The following is a 21360-nucleotide window of genomic DNA, read 5'->3' on the forward strand; positions in this document are numbered from 1 at the left end:
TCCGCAACAAGAGAGGCCGCGATAGTGAGAGGCCCGCGCACCGCGATGAAGAGTGGCCCCCGCTTGCCACAACTAGAGAAAGCCCTCGCACAGAAACGAAGACCCAACACAGCAAAAATAAATAATAAAATAAATTAACAAACTCCTACACCCAACAACTTCTTTAAAAAAAATAAATAAAAATAAAAATACCTTATGGCTAAAAATTTCTAACCATCATCTGATAACACAGGGTTACCATAAACCTTCAATTTGTGAAAAAACACTATCTGCAAAGTGTGATAAAGTGAAGCGTAATAAAATGAGGTCTGCCTGTACACAGTTTTGGCATTTTTGGTGACTGGACAAATTGCATGGCCTACATATTTTTTCTTTTCATTAAGAGACTACTGAGGCGTTAAACCCAGTTTACAAAGCTAGCTTAGAATTTCACTGTTTCAAGATCTACTTTGTATACCTTAGACAGCTTAGTTGAAGTACTTCTTCAAGTAAATTGTTTAAATAAATCTAATTAGATTTTCATCTGATTTTAAAATGTTTTTCTCTCTCTTACTACATTGGCAGGTAAGAGAGAAAGGAAAAAAAAAAATAGACCTTAACCTAATCACTGTTAGCATTTTGATGCATTATTTTTCACTTTTTTTTCCCCGCCAATTACACCTTTTTTTTTTTTTCTCCTTTTACTATCTGGCTACTTAAGGGGGTGATGGTGAATTAATGTGGTTGCAAGTTAATCAGGGGCCTTCAGTTTCACTCACTTGAAATTACTTTCTTCAACCCTCTCCTCCCACTAGAGTTGGAAGACAAGGGGTTAATAAGAACCATTCAGTTGTTGCCTAATTACTAAGTTAATGGGATGTTGCTGTTCCACATTCCACCTTTCCAAGGTAATCAAGAATTGAGTATAGTTTCTTAAACCTTAGCAGGCATCAAAGTCACATGAAGGACTTGTTAAAGCACAAATGCTGGGCCCCACTCTTAGAGTTTCTGACTCAGTAGATCAGGGTGGGCCTGAGAATAAGACTTTCTAACACGTTCCCAGTTGGTGCTGATTCTCTTAGCCCAGGACCACAGTTGAGAACTATCGGTGTGTAGACCATGATTTTTTGAGTGATCCTCTGACCATCACTGACCTCCTTCTGATTAACCAAGAGTTGATTTTAGTTGAAATCATAATTTAGATATTTTACATTATGATTTTCATCTCAAGCACTTCCCCGCGTTGCTGTAAAGCATTTTAACTTAAAAAACTACGCAAGTAATGCATGTTCATTAAATAAAAATCAGGGAGGAAAGAAGCTAAAAGAAAAATTAGTTACAAATTCCTCCAGGTCGATACTTTTAGTGTATATCTTTCCAGTCTCTCAATAGATAGACAGACAGACAGATGGACAGTCTCTCTGTGGTCATACCACCAGAATGTCTTCGATTTTGTCTGATCTTGGAAGCTAAGTAGGGTCGGATTTGGTTAGTACTTGGATGGAAGACAGACACAAAACTATGTGTTTGTGTGAGTGTGTGTGTGTGTGTGTGTGTGTGTGTGTGTGTGTGTATGTGTATGTATGTGTATACACACACATATATACACAGACAAATATATCTAACAAAAAGTGAGATCATTTAATACATGTATTTTTAGTTATGTAGTTTTTTTACTTGCTATGTAGTGAATATCTTTTTATGTTGAATATAGATTTAAATAATTTTAATTGATGCAACATTTTCCAGTTTATACTCTAATTTATTTAATTAGTTCTCTTAAGAGTTTTGCTCCAGTTTTTCATTATTAAAAATAATACTGCATTGACTATCTTATGTTTCTCTGTATTTTCTTAGTTATTTTCTTAGGATAATAATCTATATGTATGATTGCTGTGTCAAAGGTTATGCACTTCCCTGGCAGTCCAGTGGTTAAGACTCTGCTCTTCCACTGCAGCACAGCCAAAAGAAAAAAAAAAGGTTATGCACTTTTAAGAATCTTTGCTAGTCTGAGAAACAAAAAAAGTATTCTAGTTTAAGTTTATATTTAGTTATCAGTAAGGTTTATTGGCCATTTTATTTATCTTTGTGAATTACCTATTTATATCCATTGCTGATATTTCCGTTGAGTGTCCATCTTCTCACTTTTATTTGTAAGATCTTTTTATTAGAATGTAAGCTCTTTGCCATATGTTTAAAATAGTTTCCCCCAGTTTATTTGACTTATATCTTTAATAGGTTCATTTCCCCCACCTACTGCCCCGTGCAGAACTTTTAACACTTTTCTGGAGTCAGATGGTACCCCAAATGCCTAATTACCATTTTTAATGGCTGTGTGATATTTCTTTGGGGTCTACCAGAATTTAGTTTATTATCCTCAACTTTTAGGGGTCCTCAAGAAGGCCTGAGTATGTCATCTGTGCTTTGTTTTCAGAGTTTTTCTACTTCCTTTCTTTAACCAGATGCTAACCCTGAGGTGACCATGACAATGCTTCGCTGGATCTATACGGATGAGTTGGAGTTCAGAGAAGATGATGTGTTCCTGACTGAGCTGATGAAACTAGCTAATCGGTTTCAGCTACAGCTCCTTAGGGAGAGGCAAGTCACAGCAGATATATTCAAGCACCTCAGATGGTGGTGGCTGAGCTTTAATTATGCCAAGCTCTGGGAAAACAGCTGCTTCTGCTAATGTAAATAACTTTTGCAAGGTGTTCTTTTAAACGCAATAGTGGGGAGAGAATTTTATCTCCCTTGCTTTGTGTTATCTTGTAAGCTAAATTTTGCCAAAGCTTTTAGGTATTCTCTTTTCTTTCACTGGTTTATTACCTGAGATTACATAGCTGGGTGAACTGATGAACTGAATATGAAATAATATAATCCAATGTCCAACGCCTCAACTTTCCCTCCTATACCATTTCCTTTTGACATTTTATTCTACTTTCTGATATATCTACTTAGAAGGAGTTCTTGGTCATATTCTCTTGTTAGAAACCCATCATTAATGACTAAATTAGTACATGAGAATCTGCCTCAGTAAGTTTTATAGTGTTTCTGAGGTCTCACTTCATTTGTTAACTGCTTTTTAGGTTCCAAGGAGATAGCCTCCTATGTTTTTTATATTGCATTTTCTCTGTTGCTCTCCCGAGTTGGCCTTTATAACAACGGAAAACAAAACGTTCACCAGACGATATCAAGCAAAATGCCCTTTAGTTTTTGTTGGCGATATGGCCCTTGGTAGTCAGCTTGGTAGATGGAGCGTCTTTTTATGTCACTTAGTAATCTTTTGTATTCTGCATGCGTGAAGGAATGGCTTTTTTCCTGGGTGGGTGGAGAGGTAGTTTCAGCTATCAAGAGGCATTCCACTTGTTGTGTTGCCCTCAGTGAGTCAAGAGAGACCTTGCTACTAGAGCTGCTTGTTCTGTTTTCATTGTGAGGCTGCTGTTTCCCCTGAGATGGCCCACTGTGCCCCACATGAGTCAAGTACACAGGTTACTCCTGACTGTCTGTGATTGATGTGGGCTTGAGTGCATTTTAATACCTAAATCCAATAAGTAAAAAAAAAACCAAACAAGCAGGTCTAAGGTTTGTAGGTCCATATAGTATTAGGTTAGCAAAGATAACTTTACTGTCAGGGCCTTTCTTTGGGTGAGTTTTTGAATCATCTGAGAGTGAAATGAGAATAATTTTAATTAGATTGAGTGTGATTTATATCTACTTCTCCCCCCCCCCCCCAGATTTCCTGAGCTTTCTCCCATTGACCTTGTCAAACTTGCTTGTAAATTAAATTGCTTTGATAAAAGTGCCCTGCAGCTTGGAGTAGTTTAGATAATTGTAATCTATGTAATGGATTCTTTAATTAGAATGTTTGTTGTTTATTGACTGATTAGGCTTCATAACTGTCAACATTACCAGATGCTCAGTCTTGTATTGTTGGATGTGGGCATTAAGTTTATCTGTCATGGCTTTGTTAAGGGCTGGGATGGACGAGACCCAGTAGCGGGTTCAATTGTTGGCTTTTGAAGGGTCACATAGCGCCCACTGCTGTCTGCAGGAGAAATTACACATTTGAAAGAGTCAGTGAAAGGGCCCCAGCACAAAGTGTGCAGTGAAACGTGAAGCCGGTGTTGCTCATTTTGTAACGTAGGGGTCTTGGTGGTTTGGGAATGCTATCACCAGTTTGGTGAGAAGGAAATTTTGGGCATAAGCATTATCAGGAAAATACTCTTTAAAAAGGAGAGAATTAATGGTGTATGCTAACAACTGACAGTTTATATAATTTTTTCCTGATTATTAACTACATATTCAGTTTGCGGTATTTAGAAAGTATAGAATGATATAAAGAAAAAAAGTAAATCGTCTGTAATTCAACCACTGTTAACCTTTTGTTGTTCATTCTTTCAGTAATTTTTCTGCCTTATATTCACACATGGGATTGACAAAAAACTAGACAGGAGTTTGTGGGACGCTTGAGTATATGCTTGACTTTGTGCTTTAAAAATTAGGTTTATCATTTTTGTGCATCTGTGTCCCTTTTGTACTCTAAAATGAAAAACGTGTATTAACAGCAACAAAATCCCTTTAGAGGAAAGTTAGTCTGCCTTGCTGCTTTTCAAAGAGAAGATATGAACTGAGAATCTGAGTTTTTAGATCTAATTACATGTTCCTCAGTTGTGTAGATCATGTCAGTTACTATTTATAGGTTTTCCAAATAGTGAATGGCTCTCTGGGGATCCCAGAATTTAGTGAAAATGAAGTGTCTGCCAGTTGTAACAAAACATCTGTCTTCATGAAACATAGTTGAGTATGTTGATGCAGTGTATTTTGGCAGTAGTAAGGAGGGGAATGGAATTTTCAGACTCTCAGCATTTGTCCGTAAAAATGCTTTGTAAAGTCAGTACTCCCTGAGATCACACCATGTTTTAGGACATTAGGATATTTGTCATTGTAAAAGTGGTAAAAGTTTCACGTACCTGAAAAGAGGACTTTTCTCCTGGGATGCTCGGATTTCATAGCCTGGGTCAGAACGATTTCAGACATTGCCGTCAGTCTGCTAACAGTTTGGGGAAACAAGTGGTACAGACAGCAGAGGCTCAGAAACAGAACATTGTTATTCATTATTATAGTAACTTATTTAGATATTGTGACAATTTGATTTAAAAGTGCCCTGGGGGAGATGCTTCTTCACACCAAGCTGTGTAGCTTAAAAACAAAGCACTTAAGCACAGGTCTTGGAATAAAATGGGTGCCTGCATTTACTGCCAGATGGAGAAATGACTCCACGATTATTCTTGCTCCTGGCCTAAGGTCTCACTTACGAGGTTTAGAAAGTTTGTTCCCCCTTCGTCCCAGGTCTTTCTCATGACTTTCCTCCCCCATCTCCCACTCTCCCCTTGGTATCCAAACCTCACCTGTTGGAATTGGGAGTTATCCGCTAGCCAGTCAGTTATTCTTATTTATGGTAGTACTGAAACCCATTCGTATTAGTTATTAAATTATGCAGCTTCCTTGAGAAGGACCTCAGCTTGCAAGCAGGCATACCTCCTATGTACCTCAGACTGTGCGAGGCTTACATAGTTTTCCTTTATCTTGGAAAACACACAGAGATCCCCTAAACCTCTGAGATAGAGTAATGTCTCACAGGGGAGGAGGTGGGGTCACAGGGAGCTCGTGTAGTTTGGCCCCTCAAATTCCGTGGGCCTCAACTCAGGTCATTCTTACCTCACGGTTCACTTTGCGTTCTGCACTGTATGCTGCCCTTGTGATCAGAACATGGTTTTTGTGGGAGCTGGGGACAGAAGCAGCGGTGGGGTGTCAGGGAGTACCTGATGCCACATTAGGCCTCTCGACTGCCCTTGGAGGTGAGCCTGATTTGTAGGGAGATGTTCAGGCAAAGGAGATGGGAGGGCCGTGTCACCTGCCTCCTTCCCCCGGGCCCTGTGCTGTGGAGACCCACCAAGGTTTCCAGGAATTCTGGGGCAGTGGAAGTGTGGGCCTTCCCAGTGCTACATCTTCTAGTCTAGGACATGCGTGTGCCTGCTTTGTGCTACCAGAGGTCTGCGTGCAGCCCTCTCTTCCCTGACGTAGTTGGGGCTCTCTTAGTGATTGTGAGAGTCTTGTTATTGTTGCTGTTGTTGTTGTCATGTTGTTACCAGGCTCTATGGGACATCCGTTGTAGCCGGTTCTTCTCTGTCTGGTGTACTGTAGTTTGACTCGTAACTCGATTGTTTCTATACATGATAGATTTTTAAAGTGGGCTTTCTAAAATCAGCTTTATTGAGTTATAATTCACATACCATATAGATCACCATTTGGGGAAGACTTTTAAGGAGGTGTTCATTTATTGAGGCATAGAGCCTCATATTTGAAGTGATTTCTAAGCCACACTGGTTGCGTGATAGAGTTGTGCTAGTGGGAACTGCAAACGTGTCCCATACAATTAAATATCAAAGGACTGAATTTGATGCATTGCGTGTTTGATGTTACAATTGCCTGTGTGGTATGATTACCGAGTTTCAAGTGATTACTTTCAAGGCAGTTGGGGGGTTATGCTTAACATATTTATTTACAGGTTATTTTGGTTCTGACCAGAATGAGCAATATAATAATGAAGTTCTAGGACTTATAAAATATAGTAACTCAGCTACAATTCATTTGTAGCTGCTTTGCTTAAACCTTACACTTTAGTGCTATTGGACATGGCCAGGCAGTACACAGATTATTGCTTTGGTTTGTTTGTTTATGAATAAATTGGTCCTAATAATACTGTTGATCATTAAAATTGTCTCGTAGATGTGAGAAGGGTGTGATGTCCCTGGTGAATGTCAGGAACTGTATCCGCTTCTATCAGACCGCGGAGGAACTGAACGCCGGCACGCTGATGAACTACTGTGCAGAAATTATTGCAAGTCATTGGGTGAGTGTGAGACTGAGAGGTGTGGAAAAGCACCTTCACTGGAAGTCAGAAGACGGGCTTGGGACCTGGTTCCATAGAAAGATTCCTCGCTGGGCAGGTGGGCCTCTGGGCTCCAGATCCCGGCTTGGCCGTTCGCTCATTGTGCGAGCTGGGCACGCTGTTTAGCCTCTTTATGCTTTACTTTCTTCATCTGTGAATGGGGATAATAATAGTGCCTACCTCATAGGGTTTTCGTGAGGATTAAATGAGTTGGGAAATGTTAAGCCCTTTAAAATAGGGCCAGCCACATTCCACAGGCTTCTTAAGAAATGTCAGTTGTCGTTATTGTTGATATGTTGAATCTGTTCTGCTTTTCACTGTCTTTTTAATCCTTAGGATGACTTACGAAAGGAGGACTTCAGCAGCATGAGTGCTCAGTTGTTATACAAAATGATCAAGTCCAAGACTGAGTACCCATTACATAAAGCTATCAAAGTGGAGAGAGAAGATGTGGTCTTCCTTTATCTAATTGAAATGGATTCACAGGTACTATACCTTTTCCCCAAACTATACTTCTCTTGTTCTTCTCTACAATGCTCCTCACTTTCTCTGAGCCATTGCTGGCAGTCTTTAATGTACATATTTCTACTAGTAGTTTGTTCAAGGCAGTCTGAGCTTTTCCTATCATGCTTCTCAGTGTTCTTCCAGCCTCTGCCCGTTGCCCACTTCCAAAGACACATCCGCATTTTTAGATAGTTGTTACAGCAGTACTTAACTTCCAGGTACCAAAATCTGCTTTAGTTTTCCTTTTGCTACTGTAAGAAATTACCACAAACCTAGTGGCTTAAAACAACACAAATTTATTATCTTATCGTTTTGTAGCTTGGAAGTCCAGTACAGGCGTCACCCGTCTAGAAGTCAAGGTGTTGGCAGGCTGTGTTCCTTTCCGGAGGCTCTAGGGAAGCCTGCTTGTTTGGGTTGTTGGCAGAGTTCAGTTCCTTGTGGTTATAGGACCAACATCCCCATTTTCTTCTGGCTGTCAGCTGAGTCAGGGCCATTCTCAGGTTCTAGAGGCCACCACATTTCCTTAGCCCGTGGCCCCCTTCCTCTGTCTTCAAAGCCAATAGTGGCAAATCAAGTCTTTCTCGTGTCACAACTGTCTGACCAACTCTTCTGCTTCCCTCTTTCACTTTTAAGGACACATGGGATTAGATAGATTGGGCCCTCCTGGATAGTCCAGGGACACTCTCCCCATCTCAGGGTCCTTAACCGTAATCACATCTGCCAAGTGCCTTTCATTGTGTGAGGTGACATAGTCAAAGGTTCGGGGGATTAGGACGTGGACATCTTTGGGGGCTGTTATTCTGCTTACCGCACCGCCTTAGAAGAAATGTAGCTGCTCTTGACAGATGGCTGTGTCATGTGTTTTATCCTGGGTGTCCAGGGTGTGGGGGAGGCATTAAACTGCTAGGAGGAATTAGATAGTTAAATCACAGTCTTCTGTGAAAATGTGAGCTGTTTCCCATCAGGCTCTCTGAACCTCTGTCCTGACACTTGTGTTCCTACAGCATTGTCTGCATTTCCCCCTTGTACTGTCTTCCATGGTGTTTGCACCTGCTCTGTGATCCCCGTTAGTCCTGGGCTCCCTGAAAGGCATGAGCCCTGAGGAGGCCTGAGAGAAGTTTGTGAATTCAGTTGAATTTGGAGAGTAAGCTATAGTAAGTTATAGGACTAAAATTTGACATTTGTGTGAGATGATTTTTAAGAGTCAAGGTGTGAGAGATTTAGTTGTATTCTCTACTGGATGGGTGCTGATTTAAAAATTTCTCTGTGCAGCTCCCTGGGAAGCTGAATGAGTTGGATCATAACGGAGATCTTGCTTTAGATCTAGCCCTTTCACGACGACTAGAGAGTATCGCCACCACTCTGGTTAGTCACAAAGCTGATGTGGACATGGTGGACAAGAATGGCTGGAGCTTGTTACATAAAGGCATCCAAAGAGGTAGGAAGAAGCGTATTTTATATTTTTTGCAGTGGGCAATTTTACCTTTATCCAGGTAACTTTTGAAGACTCTCTGACCCTGTTCCTGTTCCACAGATTCTCAAAGGCTTCTTGAGTCTGTACTTGCAGGCTACATGATTTAGAATTTGTGATCGGTGGGTCAGAAGAGAGATGGAAGAGCTATTGCCTTATGCCTTGTTGGTTAGGCTCTTCAGAGTGTCAGCAGGACCCCCAGAGGAAGGCTAGAAAGATGGTACTTATAGAAAAAGTACCTTTTACTTGTAAGCAATTGATGTGTTATTTGCTTATTCAATACATCACTTTCTCCAGAAATTGTGCTAGGAAGACTTCACTTGTATCAGTTACTGTAAGAGAGGGAAAATATCAAGAACACGAATATTTAAACATATTCTTGGATTCAGAGTTTTCACTTTTACAGAATAGACTTCTCATAGATCATGACAAAGTGATAAAGTTTCATTTTATTCTTGGGAAGTTATTTGAAATTGTAGCTGTGTTGGAGTACATTGTCATTAGTAGTGGGAAGCTATGTAAGTGATAGAATTACGATCAAAGCATTTTCACCTTATTGAATTAAAGGGAAACAAGTACTAGTCTTTTGTTTTTCCCGTGGCCTTAATAATTCTCAAGTCCCAAATGGATCCGGCCTGACTCTACTTTGCAGTAGTCATTTTTTTGACAGAGTGGAAAGCTATATTGGGGTAGAGTTCCAGTATGGAAAGAAACCTTTCAAATCTCAAAGCCTTCATTTTGTAGAGGGATAGATGACTTGATTGAAGTACTTGGCTGTGGCCACTTTTTTGTTTACATGCGGACATCAAAAACAGAATACGTGTAATGGTTTCCCCATATCTTAATCATGTATGTTTAACCTTCCAGTTGTGCTAATACTGTTATTATCTCTGCTACACTTTAACTATTCACAAGTTGCTTCTAGTTGGTGGAATGTAGTTACTTCAAATAAGGTCCTGTTGCAGCTGTGGCTTTGCCCTTTTTGGGCATAGGTTTTAATATAAATATTCCTCTAAGTCATGTGTTAAGAGTGTTAAGCATGCTGGCTGATGGAGAGGAAAATTTTGTTCATCATTGGGAAGGAAATCCTTAGAGTATGTCAGTGTCAAGAGCAGATGCATTTTTCCCAAGCACCACTCCACACTGTGCAAAGCCATTGGATGCTGAGCACTGGGTGTGTGTTCAGTGGGGAAAGTTTCCACCACATCAGGAACTATTCTTTCCCATACTGTTTAGTGTCTGAAATGTTTATTTTGGAAACAAATAAACTTGTTACTAAAAAAACAATCTCAGAATTGTCTCTTTCCTCTTAAGGACTTAAATTCTTATGTATGATGAAAAAACATCTTTGATGAGTTATTAAATATTTTGATGATTGCTTAGTTACAAGAATTGCCAAGAATTGGTGGTGCATTTATGGTGCTTATTTGCAGATGATTTAATCTTCTGCTCTGAATTTATTAGTTGCTTGCAAGCATGTGGGCTGCAGTGTGGGCATGGTAAACTTGATTGTTGAACGTGGCAGTGTGGCCTGGTGTGGAGCACGGAGTATTTTTTTTTTTTTTTTTTTTTTTGCGGTACGCGGGCCTCTCGCTGTTGTGGCCTCTCCCGTTGCGGAGCACAGGCTCCGGATGCGCAGGCTCAGCGGCCATGGCTCACGGGCGCAGCCGCTCCGCGGCATGTGGGATCTTCCCGGACCGGGGCACGAACCCGCGTCCCCTGCATCGGCAGGCGGACTCTGAACCACTGCGCCACCAGGGAAGCCCGAGCACGGAGTATTGGCATTGGAGCCTGGATGTACCAAGATGGGAATCCTGGCTCATCCACTTACTCTGTGGCCTTGGACGAGTCATTTAACCATTCTTGAGTCTCCTTTTCCTCACCTGTAAGGTGGGAATCATTTCTGCTTTACTGGTTGTTGGGAGACTGAGAGACAGATTAGTAGCACACCTAGCCCAGTGACTACCATGTGGTAGGGTCAGCCTGCAGCTCTTACCTTGCCCCTGTGTTGCAGTGCCACGACCAGCTTCAATTTCTGTAGGAATTGTTTTCACCTTTCCTTCTTCACCTTGAGCTGTCAGTCTGTTGACCTGCCCAAATGATTAAATTGAGTAATATACCTGAAATTTAACTGTTAACCTTACTTTAAGTTCATTGTAATATGAGTGAAGATCCTTAGTATATGAGGTTTAGGTCTGGTTGTGGACACACATTAGAATCTCTAACCAGAAGACTCACTAATCATCCTAATAACGAAATGTACCCATCAGTTTGTATCGAGAGTGCGTCTGTGAGTGAGTCCACAGGAGATATACATGTGACCAGAGGGTTGCCATCTCCTCTGATTAGCTGGATCTGGGCAAGAAGATGAATCCTTGCTTTTTAAAACAATCTTGTGCTTATTTTCCTTGATGATCAGTATCAATCAGTGGGTCTCTTAAGCAGCATGCTCCTATCTAATTGTTTGTAGGAGGTTTGCAGATGATGCCACCAACTGGAGCAGCATGAGCTACAGCTTTTGTTAATTAAATAATGAAAAATTGTGTGTGGATTTTTTTAAAACATTAACTACATTGTTAGGAATATTTTTATGTGGACAAGTCATTATACATTTACTTGGCAGTTTCAGGGAGTGAAGTGATGAAGTAATTGGAACTGTTAAGCACCAAACAGTTTTTTTTTTAATGGTGGTTTTTTTGTTTTGTTTTGTTTTTTGCGGTACGCGGGCCTCTCACTGCTGCGGCCTCTCATGTTGCGGAGCACAGGCTCCGGACGCGCAGGCTCAGCGGCCACGGCTCACGGGCCCAGCCGCTCCGCGGCATGTGGGATCCTCCCGGACCGGGGCGCGAACCCGTGTCCCCTGCATCGGCAGGCGGACTCTCAACCACTGTGCCACCAGGGAAGCCCGTTTTAATGGTTTTTGATGGAAATCGTTCTAAAATGTATTAGAAGTTTTCTTATTGACAGAAACTTTATAAATGGTGTTTTTGGCATTTTCTATTCCCTCTCTTTGTTCTGCTTTTTAGATGTCAGTTGTCTATTTCCTCTGGGTTGTATATCCATGGGCTGACTTTCTGTTAATGTAAAACATCATCAATTTTCAGTTGCCAATAATTCCTAAATAACTTTTTGTGTAGGGTGCGTATATTGTATGTATGTATATATGTGTAAGTTAAAAAAAAAAACTTCAGCGCTTATGAGTAAAGTAAATCTAATCTAAAAGCTATGATTCTTTTTAAGAGGGCATAAGATATAAAAAGTATTTTTTATTATGCCATCCATCTGAATCCAACCATTGATCTGTACCCTTATTACTGTGTGCAGTATGGCCCAGTTTATCTTCTGTGTGTATAATAAGTTTTTCATTGACATATTTTAGCTTTACTATCCGTTTACTACTTAGTTTGGAATATATGCCAAGCTTAAAGATAATGAAACCACATTTCACCTCTCCCCAGTACGTTATTAATCAGATTTGTCATTTTAAGGCTCTCTGTCCTCATAATTCTAAAATTTCTTTCCACTTCCAGAATGTAAGTGACTTTCTCTAGGATATTTTATTCTATTGCTAATGTATTGTTTTTACATATTCTCTCCTAGACTGAATCTCTGTGGGGTTTGTTCATATTACACATTAGGGCCCTACTGAGAACCCTATTATGTCTTTGTACATATGGACAGCAAAGACCTGACCCAGGCTAATCCCTGATATGCATGTTACCTGCTACTTTCAGAGCTCTACCGACATCTTTTTGTAAAGAAATCTAAGCTTTGGTCCTTTGCACACAATGCTGGTAAAGATTGTATCTTCCCCTACCCCCCAAGAAAAAAATCAGGGACAGAAGAATGAAAAGATTTCAGAAGGGTCTGGTTAGAGAACTCTTAAGTTACCCAAAATCATAATTGATTGGGATTAGAGCCAGTCTGTTAAAGTGGAACCGTATAACTTCAACCAGTCAATCCATTTTCTTCCCAAACATTTCCCTGGTTCCTGTTTTGTATAAGACAGTGGTAGCTACAAAAATAAATCAGACATGGACCAATCAGGATATGAGGGGCCTGGGGTTGGCCTAGCCACGTCAGTGCCAGAGCTCACACTCTCCAGCAAGATGGTCCCTTGGAAGAAAGAATAGAGCAGATGGGAAATATTGAAAACCAGTTGATTTTGAAATTCCATGTCTACTGAAGACTAGATGAAACTCATATTATTCAGATGAATAATACAGGAATACAGCTAACAGACTTGAGAGCTTTGCCACTCCTGAAATCCTAAGCCCCATTCTCGATATTCAGACAGCAGAAGTATAGTTGAAGAATATGAAACGGTGTTGCAAGATATAAAGGAAAACTTCTCATAAGTGCCTTTGTAAGAGCCACTGCAAGTATAGCAGGTTAGAGGTAAGTATTGCTTAGGTACAGACTGTGGTCAGGAATGAAAGAGGGAGATAAATTGTGTTGTGGAGGAATCTCAGAACCTTTTATGAGAGTTAATGACCTTTGAAGGATAGAAGCCTGGTATGCTTAAAATTGTGAAGTGATATTGAAGCGAGGGGTCAGGACAGATGACAAGAGGTAATCAGAAGTTGAATTTGAGTATGTAAGTCCATGATCTCAATGATGAGATCGTCTTTGTCTACGGTTACTGACTGGTACCTTTTTGAGGAAGCACTGGTCAGAAAAGCTTGCCCTGTGTGTTGTCATATGTGACCATTTCTTCTATTGTTTCTTTTCAAGGAGATCTCTTTGCTGCCACTTTCCTCATTAAGAACGGGGCCCTTGTCAATGCTGCTACGTTGGGCGCCCAGGAGACACCGTTGCACCTTGTAGCATCGTACGGTTCAAAAAAACACCCAGCAGATGTGATGTCCGAGATGGCACAGATTGCAGAGGCCCTCCTGCAGGCTGGCGCCAACCCCAACATGCAGGACAGCAAGGGCAGGTAAGTCGGGGAGCAGATCACCTGCTCTGAGCACAGTTCCCAGAATGTTATTTTATGGTGGCGCATAACTGGCAGGCGGGGACTTCATGTTTTTTAGTTCAGCATTATTCACTCTGAATTTTGTGGAAGTTACAAACATTGATTCGTTTTGCAAATGAGAGAGACGACTAAGGCCAGAGGCATTTGGGGAAACCATCTCCATCCTGGGTAACTGAGGTCCTTGGATCTTTAAGCAGTTTCTGTCATCTCCACAAAACTCCATGTCCACCTTCCTGTAAATACCTCTGCTTTAGACAGCTCTGTCCACACAGCTTGCCATCTTCTTCCACTGATAGCAGTTGTCGTGTTCCTTTTGCCCCTTCCCAGAAATATTTGGTTGAGGATTCCTTGTGGTTTAGAATCTGAGAACGGGCTGCTTATTTCTGGGACAGCAGTGTGTGAGGCATTTAAGGGAGTTAAGCCACCTGAATCACCAACACTAGGGGAACCCACTTCTTATCATAGCAGCTCAGTATTTTATACCGTTAAAAAACCCTCTCAAGAAATAGCTGTGAGGTCCTCAGAATAGGAAAATAGATTTGTGTGATGACTAGGGTCCTTAAATAAGGTGGATCTCCATGAACTCAGTATAATGTCATAATTACCTTATTTCCCAGAATAACTGCATTCTTTTTTTTCTTCTGGTGATTCCTTAATTTTTTCCCGCAAGTGTAATAAATTCTGTACCTCGGCGATAGATAGCAGCCTGGGGGTTCCTGTGCTCTGTGGTGGCCATCTTCCTCAGGGCACGTGAGGGCTAAATAAAAGCAGTGAAGAGCGGTGAATCCATTCCTACCGTTGCCACTCATAATGTGTTTGAGTATAACAGAGAATTATGGGAAGAAAAAAATTTCTTTTCAGAATTCTGGAGGATACGTAGGGGAAAGTAGGCATACCTATGGCAGAAACTACTGTTTTATTTGTTTTAAAAACGTGAGTACATATACATTCAATGAGGGTCAGTATTTAATTGAAGAGTATTTTATATCTCTTCCTTTTATTGATTCTTGTTCTTTTGGCTACTGAATAAATTGTAACATATAATCAAGTCCATTTTCATCCTTTGATACTTGGTCATGGTTTTGGAAAACTGTTTGTCAGGATAGAAAAAGAAACTCTGGCAGAAATGGGGAATTTCTTGTGGATTCTAGTTGCCTCCTGCTGTGAGTAGTCCTGAACTGGGCCTGTCCTGAATTGACGCCTCTTCTTCGTCCTGTAGGTCTCCCTTGCACTTGTCCATCATGGCCAGGAATGAATACGTGTTCAACCAGTTGCTGCAGTGTAAACAGTACGTAGGGACACATGGAGAAATGAAAAAGCAGTTGTGAGGGTGGGATTGTGAGTGAAAAATAATTCTCTTAAAATGTCTTTCAGCATTATCCATTTTAATAAGTAAAAGTAAAATAAAAAATTGTCATTCATAAAGTACAAAGAGAAAGAATGAGGCTGTTGACAGTACAGAGTGTCAGAAGACGATTATACTTGCTATTCACATTGCTTCCTCATTCCAGATTAGATTTAGAGCTGAAAGACCATGAGGGCAGCACAGCTCTGTGGCTTGCCGTGCAGTACATCACTGTGTCTTCCGACCAGTCCGTAAATCCCTTTGAAGACCTCCCTGTGGTAAATGGGACTTCATTTGATGAAAATAGCTTTGCAGCCAGACTCATTCAGCGTGGCAGCAACACCAATGCACCTGATACAATAACAGGTAAAACACAGACCCCTAAGAGCTGATGCTCAAGTCTGGAGACCCCATGAAATATCGTGTCAGTGTTTTTACCAAAAATTTAAAAACTGAACGGCATGCTATTATGAGAATTATTTTGTACGTAATTTTAACCATAGGAAAAAGCCCGATCTTGTGCTTCCAAAAATCTAGCCAGACTCGATAAGTCCTTTAAGCTGAAACACTTCTATTTATTTAATGCAGTGAATTTCAGTCTTTTTGGACTCGGAACTCTTTTCACCCTCTTAAAAATTATATCCCAAAGAGCTTTTGTTTAAGTGGATATCTTTGGTATTTACCATATTAGGAATTAAAACTGAGAAATTTTTAAAAGATGTATTAATTAATAATAATAACGACAAACCATTTTATGTTGACATATAACATTTTTTATGAAGAATAACTTCCAGAACAAAATTTAGTTGAAAGAGTGACTGGTTTCTAGTATCTGCATCTGTATTCAGTCTTTTGAGATACTTTGTTTTGGTTAAAGAAAATAGCCTCACACACTGATGTAGTTGGAAAACAAGGCATATTTTAAGAGCCTTTTCAGATAATTGTGTATATATTTCTTTGCTACTACAGCAAGCAGAATTTATCAAGGTATAATTTTTTTAAGGTTAGTTGCAATATGGAATCTGAAACTATATCAGTGAACTTTTTGTACTCTGTTATATAAAATCCATGGTCTGTGTGTGCTTTGAATGGATTTCTTCATGTGTGATTTTGTAACATCATGCCTTAGTCATTTGGAAAATCTTGTTTCACTGAGTTATGCAGATCTTCAAAATGTTCATTTATTTTAGAATCACATTTATTAATATCACCACTGATCTCATTGGAAAAGTCTTTCAGTATTGAGAAGCTGTTAAACTTACAGTTGCAGACAAAATTTTTCCAAAATTCTAATATTTCACTTGGAAGATCAAATTTTGTCATTTGGTGGAAATATCGCCAGTTGTTTTTCTGACAGAGACAGGCTTACTTTTTAAGAAATTGTCTGTCAGATACTCAGGTTTGAATAACCATAGTTTATTAATCAGTCATTCTTTCAAGTAAAAATGGTGTTCCATGAAAAAACTGTTAGTTCAGCTTGCAGTGAAACAGTGGCACAAGTGCTTTCCTTTGAGACAACTTGTGTAATTTGTTACACAACAGATGTAACATATTTTATATACTTTATGCATACTTCTTATTTTGTCACACAGAATTTTAAAGACATGTACTCAGTGTTGAGATTTATTAAAGTTAGTAATTTTTACTGCTTTATCAAGGGCCACCGTAAGTGAAACTGGTTATTTTTCTGACCGAGTGCATGGCCGTGAGGAGTACAGTGACGACCACTAGTACATTTGGGGGCCCCTGCCTTGACTGGTGTTAAGGCTCCCCAGTTTGATCCACCATTGCTTTTGTGCCATCAGTGCAAATGTCAGCACAGGGGGAGAAAGCAGATGACATCAAGTATTATTATTATGAAAATAGTTTTGACCTCCTGGACCCCCTGAAAGACTCTGAGGAACCCCTACGAATCCAAAGACCACACTTTGAGAACCACTGTTTTAATGTGAATATGTCCTTGATCTGACTAAATAAAAAGGGGGGATATTTTAAGGAGCGGGATTCCATATGGTTCAGTATTGAGTGCTAGCAGTGTATAAAAGCATGCCTAAGTGCCACTAATGAGGGGAATTGGCCAAAAAAAAAAAAAAAAAGATATTAAATATCCCTTCTCCTAAAAGAAGTTAATAATTAACTTTAAATAAAGGTCAAATGAAATCACCCTTTGGGTGACATAAAAGCTAAAGGCAGCAGTACTACAGGATAGGGAGTACAGGCAGAACTGTTTTAGACTAAAGATCCTGTGGAAATCAGATAGTTACTAAATAGCTTTTAATTTATAAATGTTTGTTGGTTATTGACCATACTTCTACTGATTTCTGATTTAACTGCATTATAGAAGAGTGTGACATATAAGAGATCGGTTCTTTGGTGTTTCGGACTTGAATGTTAGACTCTTAGAGATAACAGTTTTTATGAAAGTCTGACATGTACTTGAAAAGAATTGCATTCTTTAATTGTAGGATGCATGTAGCATTCTCTGTTTACGTCCATTAAATCAAGCTTGTTCATTGTGCTGTTCAGCTCTTACTCATTAGCTTACTAACTTTTGGACTCCTTGATCTGTCAGTTTCTGGGAGGTATATTAGAAATGGTCACTGCGATTATGGATTTGTCCATTTTTCTTGCTAGTTCTGTCAGTTTTACATTATATACTTTGAATTTGAATTTTCATAGACACATCAGTACTGTTTTAGCAGTTGCAGGTTATCTTGTATATGATTTAGTTACTGTGTACACTGGCATGACTACACAAGTGAAAATGGGACTCTCATTAGGGGTCTCTCAATTAGAAAGACTCTCAACTAGGCGTGGAATCACTTTCTCTGAGGGAAAAGATAAAAATGGCCTGGAAACAAAGCAGTACTTTGTCCCGTTGCTTTTCCTTGGTTTTAGTCCTGGTATTTAATTTATTTTGAGTTTTCAAATAGCATAGCTGTAGAACGTGAGACTTGTGTTTATCCAAGAAGGAAATGGATTTTAATAGAGAAAACACTGTTCTGGGACTAAAACCATTTCAAGAGGAAAAGAAGAAAAAAAAATTTTTTTTATTGAGTATAATTGGTTTACAATGTTGTGTTAGTTTCTGCTGTACAAGGAAGTGAATCAGCTCTATGTATACACATATCCCCTCCCTCTTGGACCTCCCTCCCCACCCCCACCCCCACCCCCACCCCACCCCACCCATCTAGGTCGTCACAGAGCACCAAGCGGAGCTCCCTGTGCTTTGTAGCATGTTCCCGCTAGCTATCTGTTTTATGCACCGTAGTGCGTATATGTCAATCCTAATCTCCCAATTCGTCCCACCCTCCCCTTCCCACTTTGTGTCCACATGTCCATTCTCTACGTCTACGTCTCTATTCCTGCCCTGCAGATAGGTTCATCTGTACCATTTTGCTAGATTCCACATATATGTGTTAATATACGATGTTTGTTTTTCTCTTTCTGGCTTACTTCACTCTGTATGACAGACTCTAGGTCCATCTACGTCTCTACAGATGACCCAATTTCATTCCTTTTTATGACCAAGTAATATTCCATTGTATATATGTACCACATCTTCTTTATCCATTCATCTGTTGTTGGACATTTAGGTTGTTTCCATGTCGTGGCTTTTGTAAATAGTGCTGCAGTGAACATTGGGATACATGTGTCCTTTTGAATTATGGTTTTTCTCAGGGTATATGCCCAGTAGTGGGATTGCTGGGTTATATGGTAGTTCTATTTTTAGTTTTTTAAGGACCCTCCATACTGTTCTCCACAGTGGCTGTCAGTTTACATTCCCACCAGCAGTGCAAAAGGGTTCCCTTTTCTCCACACCCTCTCCAGCATTTATTGTTTGTAGGTTTTTTGATGATGGCCATTCTGTTAGGTGTGAGGTGATACCTCATTGTGGTTTTGATTTGCATTTCTCTAATAATTAGTGATGTTGAGCATCTTTTCATGTGCCTCTTGGCCATCTGTATGTCTTCTTTGGTGAAATGTCTATTTAGGTCTTCCACTCATTTTAATTGGGTTGTTTGGTTTTTTTTGATATTGAGCTCCATGAGCTGTTTGTATATTTCGGAGATTAATCCTTTGTCCGTTGCTTTGTTTGCAAATATTTTCTCCCATTCTGAGGGTTGTATTTTCGTCTGGTTTATGGTTTCCTTTGCTGTGCAAAAGCTTTTAAGTTTAATTAGGTCCCATTTGTTTATTTTTGTTTTTATTTTCATTACTCTAGGAAGTGGGTCATAAAAGATCTTGGCCAAAAAAAAAAAAAAAAAGATATTAAATATCCCTTCTCCTAAAAGAAGTTAATAATTAACTTTAAATAAAGGTCAAATGAAATCACCCTTTGGGTGACATAAAAGCTAAAGGCAGCAGTACTGCAGGATAGGGAGTACAGGCAGAACTGTTTTAGACTAAAGATCCTGTGGAAATCAGATAGTTACTAAATAGCTTTTAATTTATAAATGTTTGTTGGTTATTGACCATACTTCTACTGATTTCTGATTTAACTGCATTATAGAAGAGTGTGACATATAAGAGATCGGTTCTTTGGTGTTTCGGACTTGAATGTTAGACTCTTAGAGATAACAGTTTTTATGAAAGTCTGACATGTACTTGAAAAGAATTGCATTCTTTAATTGTAGGATGCATGTAGCATTCTCTGTTTACGTCCATTAAATCAAGCTTGTTCATTGTGCTGTTCAGCTCTTACTCATTAGCTTACTAACTTTTGGACTCCTTGATCTGTCAGTTTCTGGGAGGTATATTAGAAATGGTCACTGCGATTATGGATTTGTCCATTTTTCTTGCTAGTTCTGTCAGTTTTACATTATATACTTTGAATTTGAATTTTCATAGACACATCAGTACTGTTTTAGCAGTTGCAGGTTATCTTGTATATGATTTAGTTACTGTGTACACTGGCATGACTACACAAGTGAAAATGGGACTCTCATTAGGGGTCTCTCAATTAGAAAGACTCTCAACTAGGCGTGGAATCACTTTCTCTGAGGGAAAAGATAAAAATGGCCTGGAAACAAAGCAGTACTTTGTCCCGTTGCTTTTCCTTGGTTTTAGTCCTGGTATTTAATTTATTTTGAGTTTTCAAATAGCATAGCTGTAGAACGTGAGACTTGTGTTTATCCAAGAAGGAAATGGATTTTAATAGAGAAAACACTGTTCTGGGACTAAAACCATTTCAAGAGGAAAAGAAGAAAAAAAAATTTTTTTTATTGAGTATAATTGGTTTACAATGTTGTGTTAGTTTCTGCTGTACAAGGAAGTGAATCAGCTCTATGTATACACATATCCCCTCCCTCTTGGACCTCCCTCCCCACCCCCACCCCCACCCCCACCCCACCCCACCCATCTAGGTCGTCACAGAGCACCAAGCGGAGCTCCCTGTGCTTTGTAGCATGTTCCCGCTAGCTATCTGTTTTATGCACCGTAGTGCGTATATGTCAATCCTAATCTCCCAATTCGTCCCACCCTCCCCTTCCCACTTTGTGTCCACATGTCCATTCTCTACGTCTACGTCTCTATTCCTGCCCTGCAGATAGGTTCATCTGTACCATTTTGCTAGATTCCACATATATGTGTTAATATACGATGTTTGTTTTTCTCTTTCTGGCTTACTTCACTCTGTATGACAGACTCTAGGTCCATCTACGTCTCTACAGATGACCCAATTTCATTCCTTTTTATGACCAAGTAATATTCCATTGTATATATGTACCACATCTTCTTTATCCATTCATCTGTTGTTGGACATTTAGGTTGTTTCCATGTCGTGGCTTTTGTAAATAGTGCTGCAGTGAACATTGGGATACATGTGTCCTTTTGAATTATGGTTTTTCTCAGGGTATATGCCCAGTAGTGGGATTGCTGGGTTATATGGTAGTTCTATTTTTAGTTTTTTAAGGACCCTCCATACTGTTCTCCACAGTGGCTGTCAGTTTACATTCCCACCAGCAGTGCAAAAGGGTTCCCTTTTCTCCACACCCTCTCCAGCATTTATTGTTTGTAGGTTTTTTGATGATGGCCATTCTGTTAGGTGTGAGGTGATACCTCATTGTGGTTTTGATTTGCATTTCTCTAATAATTAGTGATGTTGAGCATCTTTTCATGTGCCTCTTGGC

The 21360-nt window shown here is 39.8% G+C and overlaps 1 protein-coding gene across 1 annotated transcript in view; it reads left to right on the forward strand.

The window, feature by feature from the left end:
- The window catches only part of ANKFY1 (ankyrin repeat and FYVE domain containing 1), a 92863-nt gene that overhangs the window by 41058 nt on the left and 30445 nt on the right, over positions 1-21360 (forward strand). The window contains exons 4-10 of the mRNA XM_024127620.3: positions 2442-2577; positions 6769-6892; positions 7268-7417; positions 8708-8873; positions 13641-13845; positions 15104-15172; positions 15396-15595. Coding sequence (XP_023983388.1) covers positions 2442-2577; positions 6769-6892; positions 7268-7417; positions 8708-8873; positions 13641-13845; positions 15104-15172; positions 15396-15595 — 1050 coding nt within the window. The remainder of the gene's footprint in view (positions 1-2441; positions 2578-6768; positions 6893-7267; positions 7418-8707; positions 8874-13640; positions 13846-15103; positions 15173-15395; positions 15596-21360) is intronic.

Source organism: Physeter macrocephalus, chromosome 14 (genome assembly GCF_002837175.3).
Source record: "Physeter macrocephalus isolate SW-GA chromosome 14, ASM283717v5, whole genome shotgun sequence".
Taxonomy (NCBI): domain Eukaryota; kingdom Metazoa; phylum Chordata; class Mammalia; order Artiodactyla; family Physeteridae; genus Physeter; species Physeter macrocephalus.